At 38.4% G+C, this 26,476-nt stretch overlaps 2 protein-coding genes across 2 annotated transcripts; both read left to right on the forward strand.

Annotated features, from left to right (window-relative positions):
- The first annotated feature begins 11,531 nt into the window (after positions 1 to 11,531).
- Positions 11,532 to 12,476, forward strand: LOC119826234 (olfactory receptor 51F2-like). The gene has a single exon (XM_038347372.1). It carries the CDS (start codon positions 11,532 to 11,534, stop codon positions 12,474 to 12,476), a length of 945 nt encoding a protein of 314 aa, XP_038203300.1.
- A 5,661-nt stretch (positions 12,477 to 18,137) lies between these two features.
- On the forward strand, positions 18,138 to 19,088 carry LOC119826138 (olfactory receptor 51F2-like). The gene has a single exon (XM_038347194.1). The coding sequence runs from the start codon at positions 18,138 to 18,140 to the stop codon at positions 19,086 to 19,088; it is 951 nt and encodes a 316-aa protein (XP_038203122.1).
- Positions 19,089 to 26,476: the final 7,388 nt, after the last annotated feature.

Below are 26,476 nucleotides of genomic sequence, written 5' to 3' on the forward strand. Positions count from 1 at the left end.
TTAGGAGCTAACATCCACAAGTGAAACAGTGCAGTTTTTTATTTGTCTTTCTTTTTTCTTTTCTTTTCTTGGTGCTAGTTATGTATCTTTTAAAATTTTATCTATCTCTATCTATCTATCTATCTATCTATCTATCTATCTATCTATCTATCTATCTATCATCTATCTATCTATCTATCATCTATCTATCTATCTATCATCTATCTATCTATCTATCTATCTATCTATCTATCTATCTATCTATCTATCATCTATCTATCTATCTATCTAATTATTATTATTATTAAAAATTTCCGCCTTCTCCCCACCTCCCATTTCCCTCCCCCTTCCTCTACTCCCCTCCCCCTTCCTCTTCAGTCCAAGGAGTAGTCAGCGTTCTCTGCCCTGCGGGAAGTCCAAGGTCCTCCCCGCTCCATCCAGGTCCAGGAAGGTGCACATCTAAACAGACTAGGCTCCCCCAAAGCCAGTACATGCCATATTATCAAAACCCAGTGCCATTGTTCTTGGCTTCTCAGTCAGCCCTCGTTGTTCGCCATGTTCAGAGTACGGTTTGATCCCATGCTTTTTCAGTCCCAGTTGAGCTGGCCTTTGTGAGCTCCCATTAGACCAGCCCCACCATCTCAGTGGGTGGGCACACTCCTTTATTTGTCTTTTTGAGCCAAGGTACTCTCACTTAAATTTCTTAGTTTAATTTTTTGAATAAAATCACTCTATTATTCTTTCACTATATCTATCACTATCTCTCTATTGATCTCTCTATGTATCATCTATCATCTATCATCTATCATCTATCTATCTATCCGTCTATCTATCTATCTATCTATCTATCTATCTATCTATCTATCTATCTATCTATCTATCTATCTATCTATCTATCTATCATCTATCTATCTATCTATCATCTCCCTCTCTATCTATCATTTATCTATTTATTTATCTGTCATGATAAATAAATCATGATAATCACACATTATTCATCCATCAATTTCATTTCCTTGCTATCATGAATGAAGCAGCAATAAGCATGGTGTGAAATAATTGCAGTAGAATATAAAGTTATTTGGGAACATGCTTAGGAGTGATACAGCTGAGTCACATGGTAATTACAGTTTTAGTCTTTTGAGAATCCTCCATGCTTAATTCTGTAGTGTTTCATCCTATACCTTTTGTGAAAAAATTATTCTTTCTGAATCCTTGACTTTAGTTCAGTGAGACCCACCCATATTAACCTATTCCCTACACACCAATGATAGTAAATTTGGCGGAAAAATCGAATATCAGTTTGAATTATGCAGTTTCTAATAATTAAACCATTTAAAGAACCTATTAAGTTTTCTCAAGTAGATATCATATTCTCTCTTCCTCTCCCCCCCTCCCTCTCTCCCTCTCCCTCTCCCTCTCCCTCTCCCTCTCCCTCTCTCTCTCTCTCTCTCTCTCTCTCTCTCTCTCTCTTTCTTTCTCTGTCCCTCCCTTCCCCCCTCTCTCTGTGCTTATGTGCGTCCTTACAGAGAGCTTCTTGGGACCTTTGAAGGTGTTTTTCATACCAGATTGGGCAGATTCTAGAGCACAGACTATCTTCCCAAGAGTTTCAGAAAGTAATTGGAAAAAAAATCATGTTTGTGTTTTCTATGACTGAAAATGCTGTCCCAGAACAGCAGATTTACAACAATGGTAGCATATGATACATGCATGTTACAACAGTGTGCATATTGGCAAAGGATATGTACATATCTTGTACACAAACTTTAAATAGGGCTCCTCTCTTTGCCTTATTTTCATACCAGTTTAACAGAACTGTTAATGGTAATATTATTAAGGTTTCTGAAAAGTGGATCACAAGGTTCATCAATAACATGATCAGAAAATATTTTATCAGTATACTAGCATTGGTGCTGTTGATCCTGGGAAACATGTCAGTTTGTAACATCTTTGAACTACATTTTGTATTTCTTAAGTTTTGTAACTCAAACTGGAAAGTCAGAATTCAACATGAGTAAAGCGTTCTGTCTGGACCTGAGATAAATCCTATTTAGTTAATGTCAACATTTTATTGCAGCAAACAGTAAAATATTCTTGCCTATTAAATCAGAGAATTTTTTTGAACTTACAATGCATGATATTTTGTTGCTGTACTACAGTGTGCTAATCATTGTTTTACAGGTGTTTGCATAAACTTTAAGAGAGTGGGTTTTCCAGCTTTTATTATGGTTTTAAATTTCCTATATATTCCATTTCTAAAAATTTATTGGAAGGAAAACACAAAAATGCAGGCTAAATTTCATGCACAGTATTGTTTACAGTAGTCAGAATATAAGGAAAGTTTACAGCATAGGGAATATATGAACTATTTATAGTCAGGCCTCTTCCGCCTTTATGCTTCATGCACAACTGATCATATGGATGGCTGTGACAGAACAGGAAGTAAGGGTCATATTCCAAAGCTCCAAAGGCAAATTGTGCAATATAGATTTAATGTATCTAAATTGTAGAAATAAAATGACAGTAGCAATGAAAACTGGTTACTGCAGCACAAGTGTCTCCATTTAGCCCACCCTTTACAAAGACAGAAGGTCTCTGTCATTCCTGGTCCACTGTCTGAGAGCAGCACCGTCCATCTCTTCCTGGATCCGGCCGTGCTGGATGAGTAGAGGATTTCCTATGCTATTGTTCTAGCCAGCAGAGACCATGCAATTCTAGTGTGTATAGAGACATAGTTCACACTTCCCTCTTCCTATGAGCCTCTGGTGGCTGTTACAAATATTTCCATCTATCTCCTCTCTTTTGTGATCAAGGAGCAAAGTTTATTTCTTGTTACAGAATTTGCTCAGCCTCTGGTAGGCCCTCAGTTCCATCCCTACCGATGTACAATATAATCTGGTTCCACCTCATATTTTATGTTGAAGAAATGTTGAGGGTGTAAGAATGAACAAAGCAGATCCCACTCCAGTGTTTCTAAGGAGATACTGAGAGTTCCCAAGGCAGAGTCATGAAGACTGTAGGGTGACAAAGAATTGAAACAGATTTGCCTTGTATACGATGATGGTTTTATCTCTTCTTCAGAGTACAACTATTACATCAAATGTCAGGAACACAGTGTCTAGCACATAATAGGCAAAGAATAATAGCTCACTAAATTGGTGTATTGAGGGCTTTACACACAAAATGATAGCAACTAGTAAGAGCATTAGTAGCATGTTTTGAGTCTATTGTGTAGACTATGTGTCATGGATGCATATTAGAATATACTTATTTTACAAAATAAATTTATAAAACAGATATAATTACTTCCCTATATTAAGATATAAAAATTGTGATGCAGATCTCCTGTTAGCCCACAGTAACATGGTAGGTGACAGAGCTAAGTGTTAGATAAAGACTGTCTGGTCCCAAATAATTTTATTACGTTAATAAACAAAATGCTTAATAACTTAAAACAGTATTGCTAACTTAATACAGTGTTCATTGCTTGCAAATTTTATCATGTTTCTTCCTTGACATTTTTTTGGTTCAAGAGTATTAATACTTTGACCATATTAACTTATTTTCTCTTCTGCTGTCTTTCTTCTACTGGTCTCCCCTTCATTTCTTAGTTTCCCCTTTACCTTTATATTTTAATGTTCCATCTATTTATCATCTGTCTGTCTGTCTGTATGTTTGTATATCAATCTACTTATCATCTATCTGTATAATTTGTATGCATAGCTCTCTTGCCTGGATTACTTTACTTAGCAATATAAACATCACTTCCATCATTTTCCAGCAAATGAAATTATTTTTCTTTAGGGCAGAGTTAAGCTTCATTGTGCATATATGTGCACTACACTTCATGTTTCCATTTTTTTCTGTTAATGGACACCCAAGTCAAATTCATAACTTGGATTTTGTGCTTAGGTAACCACGAACAAAGTTTTCTCTACAGTATGTGTACTTAGATTCCTTTGAGTGTGCCCAGAAATGCTGTAGCTAGCTGGACTATGTGTTAACTGTATTTTTAGCTGTTTTTGAACTTCCATACTGATTTCCATAGTTGATTGTCCCTTACATCACCATTGCTAGTGTATAAAATTTTATTTTCCTCTGCATCCTTGCAACACAATGTTGTTTGATTTCAAGTGACAGCTATTCTGACAGTGAGGTGGGATCTCAGTGTAGTTCTGATTTACTCTTTCCCATGGTTAAAGGTGCTGGGGAATTTGCTATGTACTGGCCATATTCAAAATACTCAAGCCTTGGGACAGGCTGTTTTAGATAGAGGTTTATCTTGTGAAAATGTGTCCTTTGGGTATCTACTCATTAATTCTTTCAATCTTTGTGGTTTGCTCTGAAATAGATCTTGACATTGTGATAACTGTCCCATATCTTACAACTGTGCATATAGGACATATAGGATTAGTGTTTTCAGCAGGGCAGTAAGATTTCTCACATTTATGTCCTCTAACTACTAGGCATTTTTTTGCATCAGTATCTTGGAAGCGACTATTTGAACTGTGCATTTTTCCCATGTAGTGTCATGCATTTCTTGGCAAATTAAAAAAAATCTGGGAAAATGCCTTACCATCTGTTGAAGTGCTGTCTAGGCAAGAACTGTTTCTGTTAGTTAAGATGATGCTCAAAAGGAAAGCATATTTTCTTAGGTTCACGATGAACTAGATAAATAAAAAAACATGTTTTCCCAGTCTTTCCCAGAGATCTAGACAAAAGCGGGACTTTAAGCAGGACATTTAAGAATCTGTTTTTCATCTGTGTTACTAGTCTTTTTGAATGCTAGGTATATTTCCAAAGTAATATTCTTTGTTTATGAAGTTACTAGATTCCCAAGCTGACATTAAATATCAAAACTTTATTATTAACACAGAAAATCCGAAGTCACTTTTAAAGAAAAGGTACTTGTTTTCATATAGGGCATTCTCCATTAGTATATGTGGTAAATATACTAATATGCCATTTAGGGAAAGTTATCATCTTTTATAATATAGAAAGTAATGCACAGGGACTGACAGACTTTGGTGTCTTTGTTTAGTTCTTACTATTTAGGTTGCTAGTTTCTTGGCTCTGTGCACATTGTGTGTAATTCCCAAGGATTATAGAGTATGCAGGGAAAGACCTGATATACAAATTATGTAAGTGTACTTGGCCTCAGTGACCATAGTTAGTTATTGAGCACATCCTCTACCATATGGGTTCTGTGTCTTGTGATGGCTGTGAAACAGGCTCATGGTCACTGTAGGTGGAGGCTGCTTGTTTGTTCCCAGCTGCTCAGACCCAAAATAATCACACAGAAACTGTACTAATTAAAACACTGCTTGGCCAGTCACTTGGGAGTATTGCTAGCTATCTCTTCTATCTTAAATTAATCCATCTCTATTAATCTGTGTATCACCATGAGGTCATGGTCTGCCGGCCAGGTTCTAGCACACTCCCTCAGGCATTTTTCTCCTTTGGCGGCTACATGGTGTCCCTCTTTGATGCTGCCTGCTCTCTCTATATATCTTTTCCAGCCTGGCTACATTATGTTAAGCCATTGGCTAAAAGCAATTTATTTATTAACCAATTGAAATAAAACATATCCATAGCATACAGAATCCCACATCACCTCCCCTTTTTGGTCTAAATAAAAAGGAAGGTTTGAACTTTATATATTACATATAACAAAACAGGTATCAAGCAAGAATTACAGTTAAAATATTTATATCTACTTTATCTTTTATCATAACTAAGGAAAACTATAACTATCTATTCTTCAACTCCATCAAAGACCACAGAAGGATATAACATTACCTAAATTAACAGGAAGTGCATTGTAAGCAAATTCCAAAACTCTAGAATTGACAGAGACATCTCACTGCCTAGATAGTCACCCAAAATTCCTCTGATACATTGGGGCATCCATCTTTAGCCTACAGGCCCACAGTATCTGGCAGATTTTTCCATGAAGCAGGAAATTTTAAAGACAGTTCCACCTATATTGGCAGTTTGTCAGTCACTTTCTTCTGTATCCTGCAGAATGCCTCGCAGACTCTTTCATGAGGCAGGAAGCCCAAAGGACTGTCTCACCTTCTTTTGGCAAGTTCAGAAGTCATTCTCCTGTGGGTCCTGCATGTCCAGTTCATACAGCATACCATCAAGCAGTTCAGGGAGGAGAAATTTCTTGCCCAAATGGCTAGCAAACTCCATGAGAAGCCTCTTCAATGTCCATTATCCTCTTGAAGTAGTTTAGTGCTGCCAGGAGCAGATGTGTCTCATTGTCATGAAAAGTCCTAAGTTCTTAAACATTTTAAATGCCATATTAGTCTTTGAAAGGTTTGAAGAATAACTACCCATCTGAAATATATCTCTGTACATCTAGAAAACCTTTCTGATATGAGTACAAGCTTGACTATTATAGATGACTACCTAGTAACAAAACTGACCTTAAATTTGTAGAACAAGAACAACACCAATATAACAAGATCCATACCAATGCAAAGTATCCATCTCTATAGCATATCCTCCTTAAATATAAACAAACATTTATAAACAATATTTGGGATTTTTGTCCATTGAACCCTCTCTCCTAGACTTTGGTCCTAAGCAGAGCTCTGTCCTACAACTCCTTGGGGTTGACTCTGCTCTTGACTGAGCTTGGAAATTGTTACTCATCTACATGGTATCTGAAGGAATAGAGTAAAGTTAGACTAACAGCAAATATAACTATGAATCTGTCACTTGGAGCACAAAGGGTTAGTAGGACACAGTTCTGCAGAGTTTTCTCCTAGGAATTAATGTTTTTTTCTGCTGGGCAAAAGGCTCTCATCAGACAACTTCTGCAATCCTCATAAAACCTCCCCTTCTCATGTCTTAGAGTATTCCCATTGCAAGATTTTTCTCTTTTGGGTTCTTCAAGAAAAACGGAACCATTTTGGAGCCTGTGTTCGGAAGGCAGGGCTGGGATTGTTGATCCTCTATCCTTAGCATAGAAGAACATCTTGGCCTGTAAGTTTTGAGGGTTAATCTCCTCTCCTCTCCTGTCCTCTTCTTTCCTTTGCCTTTAAAGACCAGTCAGCATGATCAATGCTTCCCTTCTAGACCCATTCTGAAATTCTGTACATGATGTCACAGTTTGAGGGCAATGAAGACTTTAGAAGTCCAACAGGCAATGTATATTCTTCAGATTTATTACAATAGTATGTAGTTAAAAGGAATTGGTTAATATAAACCCAGCAGTACTTAGCTGGATATAACATATAACAACTTGGTAGGTTATATCAACTTAAAATGTAACATTCAAAATGGTTACTATAAATATAGATTACAATTGTGAATATGTAATTCATTCTATAATTAGAACCTTAAAGAAAAAACAAAATTGTGAATTTTCAGGAAAATGTTCTACCAAGAGAAGTAAGCACAACTCAGAAGGACAAACACCATATGTTCTCCCTCAGGCATGTGTCTAGCTGTTAACATTTAAACATGCAATCCAGGTGGAAGTAAATATGGGTAAAGGAGAGGAAACTTGAAGGATCCCGTGTGACTGGACCAATAGGAGACTTTAAGGGATGGAGTGGAGAAGACAATAGAATAAAAGCAGAAAGGGGCACACTCTAGACACAGGTCCAGCGAGGAAGGGGATGGGGCAGTGAGGGGAGAGGGTATTAACTATACAGAAGCCTATTAATTTGTAAAGTTTAAAGAGTACAATTAAAAATAAAATAATTAAAATTAAAGAAATCACTTTTAAATAGATAGTTGCAAGACCAAGGGGTTGGAGCCATGCAGGGCAGAGTTCATTTCTTGGGTCTATCTAACATCAGGTTGCTGGGTGAATGTGGCCTGGCTCTTCTCAGCCTTGATTTCCTTGTCTTTAGTCTTCCTCCTCTGTAAGGTGGAGCGGCTGCACCCACTGGCGCTGTTGTGACTGTGATGTGTGTAAGGCTTCCTGGTGAGGGTGGCCTGTCCACTTGATGCTCTTGGTGGTCTGGCTATAGGGATGTTTGCCTCATAGTCCTTGTGTTGGGGGATTCTCGGCATAGGGGAGACACTTTACAATGTACAAAGATAACTATTTCAGGGATTAAGAGAGGGCACAGTGGTTAAAAGCACTTACTGAACTTGTGGAGTACCAGCTCACAACCACCTGTACCTCCAGGTCCAGGGGATTCTATGGGCTGTGTGTGCTCCTTGGGCATCTGCAGATATAAGGTACACAGAAATTCACAAGTCACTTATACATGCACATAAATAAAATTTATGCATAAAATTTAAAAAGAATAGCTATTTGATGTTTGCTTATCTGTTCCAGAAGTGAATTAGGAGTTATGTTTTTCCTAAGTTATTTATTATTCCTTCCAAGTTTGCTAATATATTCCTTTGTGCCTATCATTGATTATAGCACTCCAAGGAGTTCATACTAGAAAACAGACTTCATATTAAGTGAAGTAAAATGCTTGCAATTTAGGAGTTATTTATAATATTATCCTAGCTGGGCATATAAGCTCACGCCTGTGAACTTGGCACTTGGAAGGCAGTGGTAGAGGATCTTGAGATGACATTCAAGGGTGCATGATTTTCACATTTCCTCAATTATATACAAAGGTTAAAATCTCTTCCCCTTCTTGACACTTTTGTTTCATAAACGAGTCTCTATCCCATGCTGGACAGTTGAGGATAACCCCTTGAACTTTGCTCCACCTGTCCCATTCTTAAATTCTGGGAGCACAGGTATGTGCTCCTGCTTTTTTTTTTTTTTTTTTTTTTTTTTTTTTTTTTTTGAGAAGTGGCCATCTACATGGTGTGCCGTCATAGGAATACCAGTTTTACGTGAGGTCTCAGAATTCACTGTAAGGAAAGGAGGCTATGAAATTGGGGGAACATGTAGGAGTTAGAAGGGTGAGACTGTGAGGTGGGAATGATGTAAACACAGTACTCACGTATGAAGTTCTCAAATACACTAATAAAATAAATGTCAAAATAAGTGATAAACACAGAATTAACATAAAGAAAACCAAGAACTGATATTTTTAATTCTTCATCTTTCAAACAAAGTAGACATGATTTTAATACCTCCCCCCTTTTTTAAAAGAAAATAATGGTTCTTTTCACGGGGTCTGTGTTAAAGTGAAGCCTTAGTCTTAATTTCAAAACAGTCAGAAAATGTATTTTTCTTTCACTTTTAAATACTCGAAAAAGTTGACATAAATATCTCCAAATGAAAGTCTCTTTCTCTCTCTTTTTCACTCACACAGACACAGACACAAAGACACAGACACACACAGACACACAGACACACACACACACACACACACACACACACAGAGAGAGAGAGAGAGAGAGAGAGAGAGAGAGAGAGAGAGAGAGAGAGAGAGAGAGAGAGAACTGAGTTTACAGTAATGCCAATCAAAACAAGCCCTGTGGGTTTCAGGTCTTGGATTCTAGCTGAAAGATGAGATTGACATTTTTACTTGCAACTTTTCTGGAAGAATTAAGACAAGAGCCTATTTCTGCATCTCAAGGGAAGTGACCTCTGCCCTGCTGTCACATCAATGTGATTGATGTGGCTGCAGTCATAGGACCGGTGTGGGAAAATGTCTAAAATAAATCTAGAAGAAGTGAGTCTGAGAGCAGAGCACCAGGGAGATTTAGGGTTAAAAAAAGCAAAACAAATACTTTCTAATGTGAAAATGCAGAGTTATGGCTACAAGGTGCAAATAACTCAGGGACACACAGATAGTTACCTTTTCCCTCAGGCCTAAATTTAGAAGTCATAGAAGAAGCTTGACAAGATATCTAATCTATCAAACACATGAATGGTTTTCTGAAAAATAGGAGTAGAGCCCAAATACTTACTACTCACCCAATGCTGTGATTCCTCAGAGAGACAGAGAGAGACAATGAGATTTGTATTTTGACCTGAATTATTCTGTAGGATCTCAGCTTGAGGTTCATGAGGTGGTGGGTACTTTAAGGGGTGGGCTGTGGCAGGAGGGATTTGTTTCTTAATGGCATGCCCTTAAGACTGAACTGGGGGTCCCAACTTCATTTTCTTTTGATTCTTGGTTATTTTTCATGAAATGCTCCTATCATGTTGAGCTGCCATGGGACTAAAATAGCACAGGTGCTTAGCCATGAACTGAAACCTCTAAAACAATCTAGAGAAACTTTGCTTCTTCATATGCCTCATTGGAAGGCAATATCACAGTACTCAAAGGTTTTCAGTTTAGATCACTCCCTGTTTTCTTTCCACTCCAATACCGCAGAACTGTCACACCTTTAGCTGACTCTTCTGCTTATGTCCAGAATCACAACTTTTCAATGTTTACTTCCTCAGGGTCAGTTCAGGCTTTATTGTGAGACACATCTAATTTTAACTCATATCCATCATGTGAGGGGTTACTGTAACAATGCATCAATGAATAGAAGGGGCAGACATTTACATTATGGTCAAACATGCTGAGAGCAAAATGTGGCTTAGAAAGCTTCAGACGCAATATAAAGTAGCTTCCTCAGTCCTTCTGATTGACATATTTACAGAGAAAGGAGACTCCATCTCACTCTGACATGAATATTCCTTTGAGCAGTAGAAAACCATGGCCTCCGCTAAGGCGATTTCTGCTGCCGGGACTTTCCACAAGCTCCAGTGAGTTGTTAGCTCCTAGTGAGGTCATCTTCACATCTTTGTTCTGCAGGCAGAATTTTCCTTAAACATAATCAGGTTTCCAATTACTACCTGTGTAAGCAGAGCTTCTCCTTCTGTCATCAAGTGTGGATTATTTGTGCAGAGTTATTGGTTCTTTTCTAATATTTAGATGTCTTTACACTGAGAGCTGTTACATATTTATTCAGTCATGGTTAGAAAAACTCTTATACAGCCTGTTTTATTCTTCTCTTTTCACTGGGCATTAATGGACTGCAGAAATTGAGAAGTTGTGAATAGTAGGGCCGGTTAACATTTATCGCTCAGAGATACCTATCAGCCATGTCCAATGCCATAGAACTGGAAGACACTTTTATTACATAATAATACTTTATTATATGTTTGTACTTTGTGTGTACATGTGTGTTTGTGTTTGTATGCATGTGTGTACATGTGTGTGCATACTTGAACATGTACCATAGATGTGGAAGAAGATCAAATGACAACTTGCTGAAGTAGGTTATCTCCTTCCACCCTGTGGGTTCTTGGGATTGAACATAGGTCACCAGGCTTGACCTCACTGTCCTTTGCCTAATTAGCCATCTTGCCAGTCCTCACTACCTAATTTAGTCTCCTTTTCAATGTGTGTACACAGACACCCATACATAATACTGCATGGATCTTCTGAAAACCTGGGTCTCCTAAAAGATGTTAGTGCTGTTTCTTCCCCGAGTTGACCTGTGTTCAGTTTGACATCTAATAGAAAATGGTTTGGCCTTTCCATTAAAGATGAAGAACAGGGACTTGTTCTTCAGTGTTCCTAAACGCATGGTATGTAGCAGAGATTGGAAGCATTTCTGTTCTTGTCATTACAGGATGTGTACCTATCCCCCAAGAGTACCTGCTTCCTCAAGTCACTATGCCATACTTCAACCAGAGCCTTGCCTACTCAACAGTCTTCTTCCTCACTGGCATTCCTGGTCTTGAGACCTCCCAAGCCTGGATTTCCATCCCTTTCTGCTGCCTATATGCCATCGCCATCTCTGGGAACGGCATGATCCTCTTTGTCATCATCACTGAGTCAAGCCTCCACGAACCCATGTACTATTTCCTGTCCATGCTGTCCTTCACAGACCTGGGTCTGTGCTTTTCCACATTGGTAACTGTGTTGGGCATCTTCTGGTTCAATGTTCGAGAAATTAGCTTTGATGCCTGCATTGGCCAAATGTTCTTTATCCATGGCTTTACATTCATGGAGTCTTCAGTCCTCCTGGTGATGGCCTTTGACCGCTTTATTGCCATCTGTAACCCACTGAGGTATGCTATGATCTTAACCACCCCACGGATCATTGCGGTGGGTTTTGTAATTGTAATTAGAGGGACCACAGCTCTTGTTCCTTTACTCCTGCTTCTCAAGCATCTGTCTTTTTGTCGTAGTCATGTGCTTCATCATTCCTACTGCTTCTATACTGATGTCATGAAGCTTTCATGTTCAGACACCAAGGTCAACAGTGCCTTTGGCCTGACCCTTGTCATCTCTTATGCAGGCTTGGACTCTGTCTTGATCCTTCTGTCTTATGTTCTGATCATCCGCTCTGTGCTCTGCATTGCATCCAAGGAGGAGCGGAAAAAGGCATTTGGGACCTGTGTCTCCCATCTCAGTGCTGTTGCCATCTTCTACATCCCTATGATCAGTGTGTCCTTGGTGCACAGGTTCGCGAGGCATGCTCCTCCATTTGTGCATGCTCTAATTGCTAATGTTTATCTCCTTATCCCTCCTGTGATGAATCCCATAATCTATAGTGTGAAGACCAAACAAATTCGCAAGGCCATGATTAAAGTATTCTTCATTAAGCCATCCTAAGGGTCTCTTTTTAAAGATTATATTCCCTGAATTTCTGTGTTTGATTATTCATTTGTGTGATTTAAGACTGTAGCTCGGAAGAGTCTGTTAATAAATACAACTTTCTTATTTTGATAATCTTGCAATTTCCTCCATACAAAGTTTGATACTGTGGATTCCCAAATGACAGAAATACAATGTGTAGTTATTATTCTATTTTTATTGCTTTACCTGACACAATATTGTTCAAGTGTATTTATGTCCATTGACAAATTGCATTTAGTTCTCTAGATTATGTAGTTTTTAATGGTTAATATAATACAGATCCTAAAAAGTATATGCTTGAATAATTTAATAATGTACACAATATTTTTAAAATGATATTGTTGCCAACCTAACATTTATAGTTGAAGAAAATGAAATAATAGAGTCACTAAAGAAGCCATAAGAAATAAAAACTGCTAGGAATGAACACTTTTCTAGTTCTTTAAAGAGGCTTTGAGATCTCTCTGTTGAATGAGTTATTATTTCAATCTTATAAGTCATGGTGATGTAATGTATAAAATGTATAAGAAAATTCCACTGATTTTATCATCACACAACACAGTCATACATTGAAACTGAAGTTGTATCACAGAATTATACAACTAATTTAGCTTAATATGATATTTAAAAATAATATATAGGGGATGAAAATGCTAACTTAGTTTTATCAATATGCACTGAGTACATATAGTGAATTTTCACCCCATATGTCATAATATTCTAATTAAAACGACTAATGAAAATTAAGTATTGTGATTAAGTACTAATTTTTGACATATATTTTCTCACCGGGTTTTAGATTCTGTTCTATGCATTTCTTCAGTGAAAACTTTGGAACATGTTAAATCCTTACAGTGCTTTTTTTTTTTTTTTTTTTGGTTTTTCGAGACAGGGTTTCTCTGCAGCTTTTTTTTGAAAGAATTAGTAATTAGTAAAGTTGTCTATGGGCCAGTAATGACAAAATCTTTCTGAAGTTTGCAGAGTCATGAAATCCCAGCAACTATGTTTCCCTGCCTAAGACCTACACAGGATCAGGACACTCAATGTTCCAGAATGGATGGGGGCTTTTACAAATGTGATTTTGTAGGAGATTCTTAGACTTGGGAAGAGAGACTCACAGCACCCGTTTCTTCACAGACACTATCGAACATGCAGTGATGCCAATGGCAAGGACACCATGAAGTAGAAGCATCCCATTGGAGCCTCATCCTTTGAGGTCCACGTCATCTCCCTACGGGGTTTTCTAATGAAAGATTTCAGAAAGTCTGAGACTGGTCTCCCCATGTATGCTCTGGATCCTTGAGCAGAAACCCTCAGCTCTCAGCCCTCTTCTCCAGAAAGACTCGAAAGAACAACCTGTGTATTTGTAAATAAAGCTGTTTCATTCAGGAAAACAATATATTTTAACTCTGCTGTTTCTTGTAGGAATTAAAAGATTCCATTAACTTCAGGGAGGTCTTCTTGATTCCCAAGGAAACCCAGGAAAATAGGAAACTTTCAGCTTTTGGCCATACATTCTGAGAGAGATTAGTTGTGGTCCATTAAGATTGTCTTGCTGTGTAGAGGTGAAAGCATGTATACAGTTTTGAGTTTTTTAGAGCATTCAGAACTGCTGTCCAGGGTCAGCTGCTGCTCCTGCCCTATGGTCCCTGCTCCCTCCATTGTCATCTTTCTTTGCCATCATCACACAACTCCTGTATTCCGTTCGCTTGCTATCACACTGATTCTTTACAAGTGCTGCCATTTTTGACCCCCCACATATCATTGCTGACCTTCCAAACTTCGTAAATGTGGAAAACTTGGTCTAGTTGATGGGAAAAGTTTCATGGGACCTAGGATTGCCCAGAATTCTAACAATTTTGGTGAGACATTAGTCAGAAAGGAGATAACTGAAGGTATCTCAGCATAGAACCTTTACTACTGTGTCATAGTTTACATGAGATATCATCATCTTAATGTAAGTAGACCAGTGTAAAAAGTGGATGAGCAGAGAGATTATTATGCAGTAATAAACCAGGGTTATCTGTGAGCAATCCCAAATGTCTCACACACACACATACACACACACACACACACACACACACACACACACACACACACCTGGTGGAATGGGCAGATGGTGTTAGAAACTATGAATGAGGTCCATGAGTCATATTTAACATTTCTCGTACAGGACATGGGGATATATGTTAGTTGGTAGCATGCACAAAGCCCTGGTTTTGCATAAATGACATGTGGTGGTAAAACAGGATGAAATGGCACATTTGGTAATTCTAGTACTCTAGAATTGGAGCCAGAAGGATCAGAAATTTAATGTAATTCTTGGTTACATAGAGAGCTTGAGGCCTGCCTAAACATATGAGACTTAGTCCCACTTTGTGGGAGGGACTTGGGGAGACAGCTCAGTGTGTCAGAGATGGTGCTATGCAAGAATGGTAAGTGAAGTCTGTACCTTGGTATCCGTGTAAAAAGCCAGCACCCTGGAGGATACATGGCGGGTTTGGCGAGGCTTCCTAACTGCCAGCCTTGCCCCAGGCTCAGTGAGAGACCTTGTTTGAAGAGAATAAGATAAAGGGTGATAGAGAACACAGCTGAAGTCCTGCTCTGTCACATGTATGTGCATGCACAGGCAACCTCCACAAGCATGTGAATACATTAACACAGACACCCCCATCCCCCCCACACACAACCTTCAAACTTTCCTTTTCTAAGCTGTGCAACCCGAATAAGAGTGTTTGAAGGCCTGGAGAGGGGGAGAGAAGGCTGTGCTGAAGGCCATACCATGAGGTCCTTAGGTAAGTTCATAATCATTGATTAGTTATTTTCATTTCCTATGATAGAACAGAAAGTTTTAATGAGTAATGATGAGATCCTGGAGAGATGACTCAGTGGTTAAGAGGACATAGAGGGTACTGAGAGTCCACGTTTAGTTTACAGCACCCATGGTGTGGAGACCACAGCATGCTCTAGCTAACTCCAAATCCAGGAGGACCCAATGGCTGTGGCCTCTGTGGTCACCTGCACTTGCATGCTCAGCCCCACCCTCTATACGCTTTCACAAGCCAAGTAATCAAAAATAAGATGCAACCTTTGAAAAGGACATAATGATAGTGAGCACATGTTCTCCTATCACCAGCTCATTTTATTTGCAGAGGTATGTTTTCAGAAAACACGATCAAGCAAGAGAATCACCATTAGTCTGTGTGGATGATCTAAAAATCACATAACTCCAGAGCAAGAAGTGTTTCCTTAGTGAAGGTGATATCATTGAGTGTTTCCATAAATAGAAACTTATGTTGGATTTATAATAACTCTGGATCAGCTAGAGAGTCTAAAGGGCTTAGTCTCCTTCAGAAAAGATAAGAGCTATATCATTAACTCAGTTACATCAGTGGGAGGGGCCTTGCTATATTGTGTTTCTGGTCAAGTAAGGAAAACCCCAGGTCGAGTTGGTCAGAGTTTTCTGTTTGCCAGTTTGTGAAAACTGCTCGTCTACAGTGCAGAGATGCTGAGTTTGACATCGTGCTGGAGCCAGGGAAAAGTGCTGCAGGGGCAGGAGTCGGCAGGTGTGGTTTGCAGAGCCCTGACCAGCGTCAGTGGAGAAAGTCTGGGAACTGGGAACACAAGGCAAAGAAACTACTTACAGCAATATTTCTACCCTTCTTGCAGAACTGCTTCAAGTGTTATATAAAGTGGGGATCTTAAAACTAGAGAAAAAGGATGCTCAATAAATGAGTATACATACACGTATATCCACATAAAAACAATTAATGAGAGGCCCTGAATTTGAAAGCAAGCTTGGAGATGTATACGGGAGTTTGGAGAGAGGAAAGAAAATGGTGGAATGACGTAATTATGTTATAATCTCAAACATAAAAGAAATAATAAAAAAGGTTTGGAGAGTTGGTGGCTCAGTTAATTGTGGTATGTGGAATTCCTTGAGGGCAGTAAAGTTTACTATTCACCCCGAATTATTTGTTCTGTATGAGAACAACCTCTTGGTTCCCTTGGTGTGAGCAAGGCACGCTAATGTGATGAGTAACCACCGCAGTGAGCATGTATAATAGGCTAAGTTGAGTTTTCCTCATGCAGAAAGGGCCTTTGGTAGGTTTACAGCAAGTCAGTCTAAACACAGATTGTCCTGAGCTCTGTGTCCTAATCACAGGAGCTTCTGGAGGCAAGGTGAAGCTGCAGAGGGTTCTTGTTTTGGACTTGAAGAGGTACAGCGTCATGTTGTGAGAGGACACACACATGAGACTGCAGGTAGGGCTGAGGATGCAGGAGTCTCTTCCTCCAGTCGCTAGCCAGCAGGAAACTGGAGACCTCAAATTTGTACCACAAAGATTTAATTTCTGTCCATATCCTGAATAATCTCTGGAGAGGATTCCAGCTCCTGTTGAAGATTGTCTGTGATGAGAAATCTGACTCTGCTCTGTCAGATCCTCAGTTGAGAATCTTATTTTGCTTCTTTATTCTTATTTTGAATTACAGATTACATTCCTTCACACTTACTGTGAAGCTGCACCCTCATTAGAAGCTCATTGGGGATACAGACAACAGTGTGGCCTGCAAAGTAGCAACAGAGCTTTGATTAATTGTGAAGACCTGCATACAGAATAGTGGGTTTCGTTGTGCTGTTTTCACATGTGGTTATCACTGTAGCTTGCTCACATTCACTGGTTCTCTTTTTATATCTGAGATAGCCTCTTTCCAATATTTTGTGCCATATATATATATATATACACACACACACACACACACACACACACACACACACACACACACACACACAGAAGAACTTAGCTTACAATGCAGCATAAAAATTCAAAATACTAATTTTACTAATATTTATACTGAGCATTTCCCATATTCCACTCTGGTTGTGTGTCCTAATTCCTCATACATACACTATGTTTGAAACTGCTCAGGTACAGATGAGCTTTTAACATTGTAAATGGACCATAAGAATCATTGCATTTGTTGCTTGCTATACATATGAAATTCCATAACCATTTGCACATTTTTCAAATTTTAAATATCTTTTAATTTATGTCTATTTTCATTTGAAAAGAAATAAACAAAAAACATCTTAATCATTATTTATTAAATTTATGGATATAAATAACATTGAATGCCCTTATCTTTTTATATTATTATTTGCACTGTTTGTATAAACCATGCAGGCGCACTGTGTATGTTAATCAGATACACTGTTCATCAGATACACTGTGTTCTCTGTAACTGCCTTCTTCTTTGCTGCTGCTCTAGTCACAGCCCCTAAGATACACATCTCATGCTCTGTCTTACGCATTAGTATGTTTCTAGACATGCTTATACAAGGGAGAGAACACATGTGGCTTACACCTTTCTGAGTCTGGTTTAATTCACTTAATATATTATTTTTGTATATAGTGTCATCCTTATGTAATTCTTCATTTCTTGACTTTGGCCCCTTAAGAGGAGTAGTCTCAGTTGACCCCACAGTTTTCTTCCTCCATTTTGATAAGCTATTTCAACAGCTATTTTTCTCTCAAAAATGTTTACTAGTGAAGTGATCCACTTTTGACTGAGTGCATCACAAATCAATCTATATTATCATTGCAGGATACTCAACTGAAAATATGATTTGAATTCAATATGTCAACTCTCCAGAACACCTCATCTTTTTCCATCATTTTCCTGCTCACTGGTGTGCCCGGGCTGGAAGCCTACTACACCTGGATCTCCATCCCCTTCTGCTTTCTCTACGCAACTGCCCTCTCAGGGAACAGCCTGATTCTCTTCGCCGTTATCACTCATCCCAGCCTCCATGAGCCCATGTATTATTTCCTCTCCATGCTGTCCACCGCTGACCTCGGACTGTCCATATCCACTCTGGCCACCATGCTGGGGATATTCTGGTTCAATGCCAGGGAGATCAGCTTCAATGCCTGCTTGTCACAGATGTTCTTCCTCCAACTCTTCACTGTCATGGAGTCCTCAGTGCTGCTGGCCATGGCTTTTGATCACTATGTGGCCATCTCCAATCCTCTTAGATATGCTTCTGTCTTAACTGATCTTAAAGTCGTAGCGATTGGGGCAGCAATTGTTATGCGTGGAACACTGATCCAGACTCCCCTGGCAGTGCTCCTGAAAAGACTGTCCTTCTGCAGCAGCCATGTGCTCCGCCACTCCTACTGCTTCCACCCCGATGTCATGAAGCTCTCATGCACAGACACCAGGGTCAACAGTGCAGCTGGGCTCACTGCCCTGATCTCCACTGCTGGAGTGGACTCTGTCTTCATCCTCCTTTCCTATGTATTGATCATTAGAACTGTTATCAGCATTGCTTCTCCAGAAGAGAGGAAGAAAGCCTTCAGCACATGTATCTCCCATATTGGGGCTGTGGCTGTGTTCTATATTCCACTGCTCAGTCTGTCCTTTGTCCACAGATTTGCGAAACGAGCTCCACCCTATGTCCATACTCTGGTTGCCAATGCCTGCTTGCTGACCCCTCCTGTCCTGAACCCCATCATCTACAGTGTGAAGACTAAGCAGATACACAAGGCTGTGCTGAAAGATCTTTGTTCCAGCATGGCAAAGAGCTAGACGGTCGTTTCATATGTTTTCTGCTCTTTGTCACTCTGTGGACCAGGAAGGTGACCTTTCAGGAGGTTACAATGATGAAAACCATGCTTGTTTTGAAAATACCAAAGTGACAGATTTAGTTGCAATAAAGAATTTATGAGCCAAGAGAGACTAATGTAAACTCTAGATTTCGAAATATGTCAGTGTTTTCTAAAATGTCCTGATACTAGTAGCATTTTCTCATTTATAATGAAAGACTTGAAAACACTGATAACTATTTCTCATTAAATAGTTCCAATGTGGATTTTTCACTTCTTTTTCTTATTGAAAAAGGGACGGTGGACTTACCCTTTTCTTTTTTATTTGAAATTTTGGTACATTAAAGTTATCTTGCTAGGTGTTGTAGAAGTTTTACAAATCAAGACAAATTTTTATCTATATAATTTATACCTTCATGAGAATTTGAGTGTTTAATACATACACACTGATGCTGATGTTCAGATAAAGGTGAAACATTAGGAAGGCTGGAGATGTGAAGGCTGTGTTGAATGTCCCTGGAGAGAGTATGGAAAACTTAGTGGAGATAGTTAAAGATGAGTCATAAAACTGTCAGTCTTCAGTTGGAATGTGGGTGAAAGATCAAAGTGGAGTGGACGGTCAAGTTCACCCCCAGAAAAAGTACAAAATTATAATTGACTAATTAGACTTATTTTCTTATGCTCTTGAGACTATGTTGCATGCTATAAAATTAAGAGAAAGTTTATGCAGATTATAGGAGTTACTAACTTATTCAGTTTTTATATAGGAAATAAATCCATGATAAATGTTATTTTTTAAAAATTTCTTTTCAGTTGAGTACTTGGAAAATTAATTAAAGATGTCTGCAATTGAGACTTACTGGGAAAGAGAAAGGTAGTTTTCCTCAATGAAGCTCCACTGTTTATCATCCACACTCCTTTCCTTCATAGGTCCCTGAACCCCAGCAGGAGGGTTTTGATGAAGACATCCAATTTGGACCAGACTGACTGATCCAAAGTCTCCTTCTCTCTGCTGCTGTCTAGTTGTGGCTCTCTATTTTATTCCCATTTACTCCATTAGGATGTTTTTCTGACATTGGCTGAGTGAGACACTGATCTATGAGTGTAGCAGAATGTCATTGAGTTGTCTTATTGCTATGTTTCTTTAGCACAATGGCTCTCAACCATCCTGATCTTGTGACCTTTTAATATGGTTTCCCATGCTGTGGTGACCCCAAACCAACCATAAAATTGTTTTACTGCTGCTTCTTAACTGTAAATTTGCTAATATTGTGAATCATAATGTGAATGTATGTTATGCTGGATATTGCATATACAACCCCTGAGAAAGGGTTGTTCTACACCAAAGGAGTCAAGACACACATGTTGAGAACCACTGTTTTAGTAGACAGTACAGTAGTATTTGATTTTCCCCTAGGTCCATGGCTTATTTAGCCTCAGGTTCCTGGGCATTCCTGTAATTTGAAAAATAAATTTAGTTTAAAAATAAGTTTAGGTTCAAAAAAGACGTTTAGAGACAATGAGAGCTTCTACTAAACACCCATTTCCCTGACCAGTAGTGTGTTTGTATCTGTGAAGGACACTTTACACATCAAGATGCCAAGGTGAACTCATTAGTGCTTATCACTCAGAATTCTCTTTGTGTATATGTGTGTGTGTGTGTGTGTGTGTGTGTGTGTTTAACCTAATACCCCCTTTTATATCAGAATTATATCCAAGCACTGGCAGTACATTTAATTGCTACATTGTGTTTAGATTCTCCTGGCTAAGACTTTCCCATGCTCTCATGTTTTGTTACTGAATGTACAGTTTTTTGTTGTTTATTTTTGTTTTTAAAATTATATCTTTTATTTATTGATATAAAATAATTACACAATCAACCCTTCTCTTACCTCCCTCCAAACCCTATGATATACCCACCCTTGTTTTCTTTCAAATTCATGCCACTGCTCTTCCCATTCCATCCCAGCTTGCACCCAGGCAAACCCTCCCTTCTTCCTCCCTTCTTCAGGGCCATAAGATTCCTCAGCTCAGCCTGCTTGGGTGCTAAGAAGGGGTGGTGAGTGCAACCGGGCCGGAGTCCCTTTGTTTCAACAGCCTGCCTGCAGCAAGGTAGGCCTTTTGTCTGTGAGCTCCCTGGCCATCTAGGGGCTCAGATACCGCACCAGAAGATCCATCGGGGAGCATTTGGAGAAAGAGAAGGACAGGCACCAATGCAAGTATTCCTTCAAAAACCTGAAAAACAATATGAAAACACCAGAACCCAGTGAACTTACAACAGGAGTACTTGAACACCCTAATCCAGAAGTAGTAGAAAAAAATTGACTTTATGAAACTGATAGAGTCCCTTAAACAGAAGGTGGAAAAACTCCCTTAAAGAAATGGATGAGAAGAATAACAAAAAGTTTGAAGAAATGAGTAAATCTGTAAATGATACCCTAGGAAACCAAGAAAAATCAATCAAACTTATAAGGAAAACAGTTTAAGACTTGAAAACTGAAATGGAGGCAAGGAAGGAAACACAAACTGAGGGCTGGCTGGATATGGAAAATCTAGGTAAATGAATAGAGACTACAGAAACAAGCATAACCAACAGAATACAAGAGATAGAAGAAAGAATCTCAGATTCTGAAGACACCATAGAGAAAATAAATGCACTGATCAAAGAAAACAGCAAATCCAACAAATTCTCATCACAAAACATTCAGGAAATCTGGGACACAATAAAAAGACCAAACCTAAGAATAATAGAAGTAGAAGAAGTAAAAGAATTACAACTCAAAGGCCCAGAAAATATATTCAATAAAATTATAGAAGAAAACTTTCCGAACCTAAAGAAAGATATTCCTATGAAGGTTCAAGAAGCATACAGAACACTGAATAGACTGGATCAAAAGAAAGCATCCTCACACCATATAATAATCAAAACACAAAACATACAGAATAAAGAAAGAATATTAAGAGCTGCAAAGGAAAAAGGTCAAGTTACTTATAAAGGTAAACCTATCAGACTTACACCTGACTTCTCTATGGAAACCATGAAAGCCTGGATAGATGTACTGCAGAAACTAAGAGACCATGGATGCAAGCCCAGACTACTATACCCAGCCAAGCTCTCATTCACTATCAATGGAGAAAACAAAATTTTCCAGGATAAAAATAAATTTAAACAATATGTAGCCACAAATCCAGCATTACAGAAGGTAATAGAAGGAAAATCACAAACCAAGGAGTCCAACAATACCCACAATAACTCAGACATCTAGCAACCCTTCACCAGCACAACTCAAAGGAGGGAAACACACACACTCTACTAGCAAAAATAAATAAATAAATAAATAAATAAATAAACAAATGAATGAATGAATGAATAAATAAATAAATAAATAACCGGAGTTAACAACCACTGGTCATTAATATCACTTAATATCAATGGACTCAATTCACCTATAAAAAGGTACAAGCTAAGAGATTGGATACAAAAACAGGATCCAACATTCTGCTGTTTATAAGAAACACACCTCAACCACAAAGACAGACGCCTACTCAGAGTAAAGGGCTGGGAAAAGGTGTATCAAGCAAATGGACCTAAGAAACAAGTGGGTGTGGCCATACTAATTTCTAACAAAGTTGACTTTAATCAGAAGAGATGGAAAGGGACATTTTATACTCAAAACAATTCATCAGGATGAAGTCTCAATCCTGAATATCTATGCCCCTAATATAAAAGCACCCACTTATGTAAAAGAAACAATACTAGAACTCAAGGCAGCCCTCAGACCACACACACTAATAGTAGGAGACTTCAACACTCCTCTCTCACTAATGGGCAGGTCAATCAGACAGAAACCAAACAGAGAAATAAGAGAATTAATGGAGGTAATAAATCAAATGGACTTAACAGATATCTATAGAACATTCCACCCAAATAGGAAAGAATATACCTTCTTTTCTGCAGCTCATGAAACCTTTTTGAAAATTGTCCACATACTCGGTAACAAAGCAAACTTCCACAGATACAAAAAAATATTACTAACCACCCATGTCTTATTGGATCACCATGGAATAAAGTTAGAATTTAACAATAATTCTACCTCCAGAAAGCCTACAAACTCATGGAAATTGAACAGTCAACTACTGAATCACCCCTGGGTCAGAGAAGAAATAAAGAAAGAATTAAAGTCTTCCTTGAATTCAATGAAAATAAAGACACAATACACCCAAACCTATGGAACACTATGAAAGCAGTGCTAAGAGTAAAATTCATAGCTCTAAGTGCCCACATTAAAAAATGGAGAAAGCTCACATTAGAGACTTAACAGCACAGCTGAATGTTCTAGAAAAAAAAAAAGAAGCAGACTCACCCAGGAAGAATAGAAGATTGGAAATAATCAAACTGAGGGCTGAAATCAACAAAATAGAAACACAGAAAACAATTCAAAGAATCAATGACACAAAGAGCTGGTTCTTTGAGAAAGTCAATAAGATTGACAAGCTCCTATCCAAACTAATCAAACGGCAGAGAGAGAACATGCAAATTAATAAAATCAGAATGAAAAGGGGGACATAACCACAGACACAGAGGAAATTCAGAGAATCATTAGATCTTACTACAAAAGCCTGTATGCCACAAATTTGGAAAATGTAAAAGAAATGAACTTGTTTTTAGATAAGTACCATTTACCAAAATTAAATCAAGACCAGGTGAACAAGTTAAATAGACCTATAAGTCGTGAGGAATTAGAAGCTGTCATAAAAAAGCTCCCAATCAAAAAAAGCCCAGGACCTGATGGTTTTAATGCAGAATTTTATCAGAACTTCCAAGAAGAGCTGATACCTATACTCCTTAATGTATTTCACATAATAGAATCAGAAGAGTCATTGCCAAACTCCTTTTATGAAGCTACAGTCACCCTGATTCCAAAACCACGCAAAAACCCAACCAAGAAAGAGAATTACAGACCAATATTACTCATGAACATTGTTGCAAAAATTCTCAATAAAATTCTGGCAAACAGAATCTAAGAATACATTAAAAATTTATCCATTATGATCAAGTAGGCTTCATCCCTGAGATGCAGGGCTGGTTCAACATACAAAAATCTATGAATGTAATCCATCATATAAATAAACTGAAGGAAAAAACCCATATGATCATTTCATTAGATGCGGAAAAAGCATTTGACAAAATTCAACACCCCTTTATGATAAAGGTTTTGGAAAGGTTAGGGATACAAGGATCATACCTAAATATAATAAAAGCAATATATAGCAAGCCAATAGCTAATATCAAATTAAATGTAGAGAAACTCAAAATCAGGAACAAGACAAGGCTGTCTACTTTCACCATATCTCTTCAACATAGTTCTTGAAGTTCTAGCAATAGCAATAAGGCAACATCAGGAGATCAAGGGGATTCGAATCAGAAAGGAAGAAGTCAAACTTTCATTATTTGCAGATGATATGATAGTGCGCATTAGTGACCCCCAAACCTCTACCAAAAACTCCTATAGCTGATAAATAACTTCAGTGAAGTGGCAGGTTACAAGATCAACTCAAAAAAAAAATCAGTAGCCCCCCTATACACAAAGGACAGAGAAGCAGAGAGGGAATTCAGAGAAACTTCACCATTTATGATAGCCACAAATAGCATAAAATATCTTGGGGTAACTCTAACCAAGGAAGTGAAAGATCTATTTGACAAGAACTTTAAGTCTTTGAAGAAAGAAATTGAAGAGGATGCCAGAAAATGGAAAGACCTCCCATGCTCTTGGATGGGTAGGATCAACATAGTAAAAATGGCAGTTCTACCAAAGAAAATCAATCCCCATTAAAATCCCAAGAAAATTATTCACAGACCTTGAGAGAACAATAATTAATTTTATATGAAAAACCAAAAAAAAAACCTAGGATAGCCAAAACAATCTTAAACAATAAAGGATTTTCTGGAGGCATTACCATCCCTGACTTCAAACTCTATTATAGAACTACAGTAATGAAAACAGCCTGGTACTGGCATAAAAACCGAGAAGTCGACCAATGGAATAGAATAGAAGACCTGGATATTAACTCACAAACCTATGAACACCCAATTTTTGACAAAGGACCTAAAAGTATACAATGGAAGAAAGAAAGCATCTTCAACAAATGGTGCTGGCATAACTGGATGGCAACCCGTAGAAGAATGAAAATAGATCCATATCTATCACCATGCACAAAACTCAAGTCCAGATGGATTAAAGACGTCAGTATCAATCTGAACACACTGAACCTGATAGAAGAGAAAGTGGGAAATAGTCTACAACAGATGGGCACAGGAAACCACTTCCTACATATAACCCTAGTAGCACAGACAGTAAGAGCAACATTGAATAAATGGAACCTCCTAAAACTGAGAAGCTTCTATAAAGCAAAGGACACTGTCAATAAGACAAAAAGGCAACCTACTGATTGGGAGAAGATATTCACCAACCCTGCAACAGACAAAGGTCTGATCTCCAAAATATATAAAGAACTCAAGAAACTAGACTTTAAAATGCTAATTAACCCAATTAAAAATGGGGTACTGATCTGAACAGAGAATTCTCAACTGAAGAAGTTCAAATGGCGAAAAGACACTTAAGGTCATGCTCAACCTCCTTAGCTATTAAGGAAATGAAAATCAAAACAACTTTGAGATACCATCTTACACCTGTCAGAATGGCTAAAATCAAAAACACCAATGATAGCCTTTGCTGGAGAGGATGTGGAGTAAGGGGAACATTCATCTATTGCTGGTGGGAATGCACACTTGTGCAACCACTTTGGAAATCAGTGTGGTGGTTTCTCAGGAAATTTGGGATCAACCTACCCCAGGATCCAGCAATACCACTCCTGGGAATATACCCATGAGATGCCTTTTCATACTACAAAAGCATTTGTTCAACTATGTTTATAGCAGCATTATTTGTAATAGCCAGAACCTGGAAAGAACCTAGATGTCCTTCAATGGAAGAACTGATAAAGAAAGTGTGGAATATATACGCACTAAAGTACTACTCAGCGGTAAAAAAAAACAATGACATCTTGAATTTTGCATGCAAATGGATGGAAATAGAAAACACCATCCTAAGTGAGGTAACCCAGACCCAAAATGGTGAATATGGTATGTACTCACTCATTAGTGGATTCTAGCCATAAATAAAGGATATTGAGCCTATAATTCACGATCCTAGAGAAGCTAGATAGTAAGGTGAACCTGAAGAAAAACATGTAGTTATCCTTCTGGATATTGGAAGCAGACAAGATTGCTAGGCAAAATTGAGAGCTTGGGGGTGGGGGTAGGATGGAGTTAAGGGGAGGGGGGAAAGAGGCATGAGAAGGGGAGGATGG

Source organism: Arvicola amphibius, chromosome 1, assembly GCF_903992535.2.
Source record: "Arvicola amphibius chromosome 1, mArvAmp1.2, whole genome shotgun sequence".
Lineage (NCBI taxonomy): Eukaryota > Metazoa > Chordata > Mammalia > Rodentia > Cricetidae > Arvicola > Arvicola amphibius.

Excerpts from the sequence above, each read along its gene's own strand:
- LOC119826138 (XM_038347194.1), top strand. The coding sequence starts at position 18,138 with ATGTCAACTCTCCAGAACACCTCATCTTTTTCCATCATTTTCCTGCTC.
- LOC119826234 (XM_038347372.1), top strand. The coding sequence starts at position 11,532 with ATGCCATACTTCAACCAGAGCCTTGCCTACTCAACAGTCTTCTTCCTC.